This window comes from Alnus glutinosa, chromosome 3 (genome assembly GCF_958979055.1).
Source record: "Alnus glutinosa chromosome 3, dhAlnGlut1.1, whole genome shotgun sequence".
Classification (NCBI taxonomy): Eukaryota; Viridiplantae; Streptophyta; class Magnoliopsida; order Fagales; family Betulaceae; genus Alnus; species Alnus glutinosa.
The window spans coordinates 14,057,901-14,063,005 of NC_084888.1; the positions used below are offsets into that span (position 1 = coordinate 14,057,901).

The following is a 5,105-nucleotide window of genomic DNA, read 5'->3' on the forward strand; positions in this document are numbered from 1 at the left end:
GGCTTAAACAACGAGAGACTGAATAAAAATAGGAAGAGACACTAAACAGACAAGATAGAATGCAGGCAGAGATGGAGGCTGGCATTACAAGATAGGGTACAGGAGATGGGGGCATCATAGGCTAACACGCGAGCATAAATGGATAGGCTACTATTACATCTTCAAGGGTTAGAGAATCTTTCCAAACAAAAGAATTTTAACACGAGTGCACACGCGCACACACATATCAAGTAATTGTTAGAAAGATTATTGATTATAATATGAACTCTAATCTTCCTAGGCACGGAGAGAGCTCTACTGGAGGTCAATCAAGCCTAGACAAATTTTGGGGAACTTTTGGTTATTTTTTATTAAAGACTTTATATAACAGTATCAAAGATTCGAATAATTATGGTTTATATTTAGTATGAAAGATTCGAACAATTATGGTTTGTATTAAAGGGTAAGAGATAAAGACAATTTTCTGTTTAAGAACTTTGAATAGTAAACCTCCATTGACATGTTTATCAAGATTGAAGAATTTTAAGTAAACAAAGCAATTGAGTAAAATTATATAACATAACTTAATTTCTTTTTTTAAGTGTATTGGCCCAAAATTGTGGTGCTAAATGACTCAAGTGATGGTAAGTTATTTCAATCCCATTGTCCTTCACTTGTTAGTGGAAGTACTATGAAATGTAGCAAGCGGGAGGCTTTGATGGAGTAATAAGGATGAATACAAATTATTTGGAGTGTTTGGCTATTGATTGACTATACATGTTCAATGGTTGTTGGTTGGATATGTGGTTCCTAGTTTTGCCAAGTGTCTAGCATTTCCTTGTTTAGGGGTTGTGGTTTTGGTGATCTTGTGGCTAGTTTAATTGAATAAGCATATGCCTTCTAAATGCACTATGATTGTTGATTTTTTGTATACAAATTGTTGTGAATGTGCTGTGTGCCTTTATTATTTATATTTGAATTTTGTTCAAATTTTTTGCTTGTAATCCCAGTAAAGAATTTATGTGAAAAATTGAAAGTAGTGGACTGCATGTATTTTTATTCGTTGAGCAATGAATTATGAGCGATTGTCTTTTTGCATTAATTATAGAGTCGCAAACTCAAGATAGTTGTTATATGTGAATCTATTGGTTGGAACTATAATTAACCCAGTCTATAATTTCGTTTAAATTATTATTCTATCCATTTCTCCACTCTGAAGGTTACTTAAAAGTTTTAAATTCCTAAGATTTTAAATAAATGTATTTTGTTAATTAAGACTTTGTTTAAGCTTTTATTAGACGGTAAGAACTTCAGACAAGGAAGTGGCTAGTAAGCCTGCAGCACTGCAGAGTCGCGAGGATCTTGCCAAGAAGCTTTTTTTTTTTTTCTTCCTATTTTCATAGAGTCTGATAGGACACTGATTGCATACGTGGACCCACTGGGCGTAAAGAAGAGACATCAATAGCGTGCGTGTGTGAAAGTGGGAACGAAATTTCATCTGTGGCGCATGGTCCATTGTCATTATTAGTGAGACGAAATTGTGTATGAAATCAAGCACAAGACATGTTTGCTGAAATGCAAAAGAAAGTATACGAAATATAGATCACATTAATTAACAACACCATTACCATGATAGCAAATCTATTAAGAAGCGCATAGCATTATAACAGTAGGGCTAGAAGAGTTTGAAAAAACTTATTGGCCGGGGAGACTTATGCGTAAGCCAGAATCACAGAGAGTAAACATGCTTTGGAAGCCTTGGCTCCACAACAGCCTCAAGTGGGATTTTCTTAGGCGTTGAAAGCCCAAAAATCTCCTCCATGTCCAGACTTTCTTTCTCCATGTTCCCTGGCAATTTCCATGTAAATCCATGGAGTAGATTAGCCAAGCTCGATTGAATCACCTTTAGACCGAGACTGTAACCCGGGCACATCCTTCTACCGGAGCCGAAAGGCAGCAGCTCATAATCATGGCCCTTGACATCAATGTCTTTCCCAATGAACCTCTCAGGGCAAAACTCATTAGGGTTCTCCCATACTGCAGGATCCCTTCCAATGGTCCACACGTTTACAAGCACTCGTGTCCCTTTGAGAATGTCATACCCTTCAATCTTGCAGTCCTCACGGGATAGGCGAGGCACTAACATCGGTGCCACTGGGTGGAGCCGCATTGTTTCCTTAGCAATTGCATCAATGTATGGTAGATTCACAATGTCCTTCTCTTCAACCCATCTATCTCTTCCAATCACCGTGTCCAGCTCTTCTGCAGCCTTCTTGAAAATCTCTGGCTTTTTTAGGAGCTCAGAGATTGCCCATTCCACAGTAACAGCCGAGCTCTCAGTTCCACCGGCTATCAGATCCTGAGCAACAATTAGCCAAGCCATAGAAAACGATTAATTAATACATCCGTCTTTTCTAAACCCCATCATGCTCAAGGATGTCCATCCCTGCAGTGAGCAGGATATAGTTCTAAAATAAATCTATCTCCAATGATTCTTCATATTTTCTATAGAAAAACATTCACTAGATAAAATATAAATATAGTCTAAGCTTTATTGTGGCGTTAAAAAATATTTTTAATAAAAATCAGCAGCGTGGAACCAAGGTGACTGCACGAGTCACGTGCATTTGACAGGTGGACCATCCTTTGCCAAGGACATATCTTATCGATGACAGTTTGTTGGAGCATTTTGTGCTGTGATTGTAAAGTAAAATTTATATTGATTTTTTTATTTTATTTTAGGAGAAGTGGAAAAGAAAAAAAAAGAAAAAAAAGAAAAAGGGAAGTATAGGAAGTTCATATGCCATTTTTAGAGATTGGTTTGAATAAACAAAATTGTCTTTTAAGAATTATATGCAATCAACCCAGCAGGAAGATGCAAGATAGTACCACTAATGGGACAAAATATACAGTTGAACTTTTCTACATCGGTTCCAGTTTGTAACTTGTAAGGAAGAGCTACAGTCAACTTGCAATTAAAAAAAAAAAAAAGACAAAAATAAATAATATTTTTTTTCATATACAAAGATGCAAAAGAAAGAGACAGGTTAATATATAATTCAATGAGGAAAGTGGGAAGGCCCTCAAAAGTATTTGTGAAATGTACGTCTCTTCACTCTTGTAAATACATTTATTACCTAAACGTGCTTCATGCATATCTAGAAGTGGTACATGTTACTTTTTGTTTACAAAAGGTTAAAGTATTTTTAAGTGATTTATTTTGAAAAAATAAATAAATAAAAATTCATCAAACAAAGCTTAAAATATACTTAACGATATATTCCCCCCTTTTTTAATTTTCATATATACTAGCTAGATGAACTTTAGAAAATGATGGATCATGTTTAAGACAAACATAAAGTAGAGTTAAGAGTCTTTTTTTTTTTTTTTTAATTAAGGAGTTCAAAAAAAAAAATGTGTCTTTTTATTTAACGGGTCTTTTTAGTAAAAAAAAACCTTTAAAAACATTTTTTTTTTAATAAAAAAGAAAAGAAAAGAAAAAGAAAACTCTATTTCTCAAGCAGTGTCAAATTAATTAACATGCTCATGGTAATGTTATATTAATATACCTGGGTAAATGCCTTGACGCCATGTCTTTCGAGCTTAACATCGAGAGTGGGATCCTCAGCAAGGTCCAACAGCAGATCTACCATGTCCTTTGCAGCTTCATCCTTGGCATCTTTCCTCTTTGCAATATGTTCATCCAACACATGCTCCAAGAACCTATCAAACTTCTTGCTCAACGCCTTCATTCTCTTAATATACCCCTGCAAGTCCAAGAAATCGATCCAAGGTATCGAATCCCCAATATTCAACACCCCACTCAGCAAGAACAGCTCGTCCAACATCTTCTTGAACTCCTCCGGGCTCACAATCGACGCCTCCGATTCGTCGGTGTACTTCTTTCCGAGAACCATGCGGCTTATCACGTTCAGACTCACCGTCGAAAGGTGGTCTTTCAAGGTGACCACCTTGTTCGACGACTCGTGCAAGCCTCTGAGCAACATGTTCATTTCCTCCTTGCGTATGTACTCGTAGGATTCCAAGCGTTTTGCGCTGAAGAGTTCCATCAAACACATTCTTCGAGCCTGGCGCCAGTACGGGCCGTAAGGGGACCAGGTGATGTCGGAATAGTTGTAGGTGGTGTATTTGCCGGCGGCGATCTTGGGCCGGTTGGCGAAGGTGACATCGTTCGTTTTGAGGAAGGCCTTGGCCATCTCGACGGAGGAGCCTACAACGACGGGGAATGACCCGAAACGGAGATGCATGATGGGGCCGTATTTTTGGGACAGTTCGTGGATGGATCGGTGGGGGAGTGAGCCTATGAGGTTCAGGTTTCCGATGATGGGCCATGGTTTTGGGCCTGGTGGCAAGTTTGCTTTGCGGCGGCGGAGGTAGCGGGAGAGGAGGAGGAGGGCTACGGTTGCAAGCCATGCGGCTGCATATGATGCCCAAGAAGGATAACCCATTGGTAGTGACTGGGGGTTGTGAGGATCACCACTGTTCTGTATTGGTGTTGATATAGTTGTTGGTGCTGATTGTGAAAGTAGTGATGGGGTGGAGTATTTATAGTGTAAAGAGTAGCATCCCCACAAGATCTCCTTTTTTTCTTTTTTTTTTAATCTCTACTGTTCTCTTTTTGGATATTTGAGTGTTCTGCCTTTTTAATTTTTAGCTGAAATCTTTGTAATTTGATTTAATTTTTTTTTTTTGGGTGTTTATCTGATTGAGTTTCAAAATATCACCAACCATAGCAGTTATTTTCAACCAGCTAAAATTAATAAAAAAAACAAATTATTAAAGTATAAAAATATTTAGAGAGATTAATTTACTTATATTTTAGATAACTAATTGGGGATTCTCTAAATCCTTTGTTTATGGAGAAATTATACGTGGCCTTCCAACTACTACTTAATTTTGGAATATGCTCCCAAACTTTCATTGATCCAATGTTCTTTCAAAATTACTAGAAATTGTAATCTACCTTTCCCTTTTTATCCCAAATAATACAACTACCCTTATAATTTTATTAATAAGGGTACTTGTCTTTTTTAAAAAAATTTAAGAATATTTTTATCTTTTGTGAGATAAAAGGGTATTGCAATTTTTGAATAATTTTATTAGTA

The 5,105-nt window shown here is 36.9% G+C and overlaps 1 protein-coding gene across 1 annotated transcript; it reads right to left on the minus strand.

The window, feature by feature from the left end:
- Positions 1–1,567: 1,567 nt before the first annotated feature.
- LOC133863087 (trimethyltridecatetraene synthase-like) lies at positions 1,568–4,527 on the minus strand. The gene is made up of 2 exons (XM_062299078.1): positions 3,549–4,527; positions 1,568–2,338 (listed from the first exon to the last, which is right to left on the minus strand). The coding sequence occupies exons 1-2, from the start codon at positions 4,446–4,448 to the stop codon at positions 1,709–1,711; spliced, it is 1,530 nt and encodes a 509-aa protein (XP_062155062.1). The 5' UTR covers positions 4,449–4,527; the 3' UTR covers positions 1,568–1,708.
- Positions 4,528–5,105: the final 578 nt, after the last annotated feature.

What these genes read in the sequence shown, in the direction of transcription:
- LOC133863087 (XM_062299078.1), bottom strand. Translation starts at nt 4,448, where the DNA reads ATGGGTTATCCTTCTTGGGCATCATATGCAGCCGCATGGCTTGCAACC. An exon ending in GCGTCAAGGCATTTACCCAG is followed by an intron (nt 2,339 to 3,548) that starts GTATATTAATAT and finishes ATTGTTGCTCAG; the next exon opens with GATCTGATAGCCGGTGGAAC.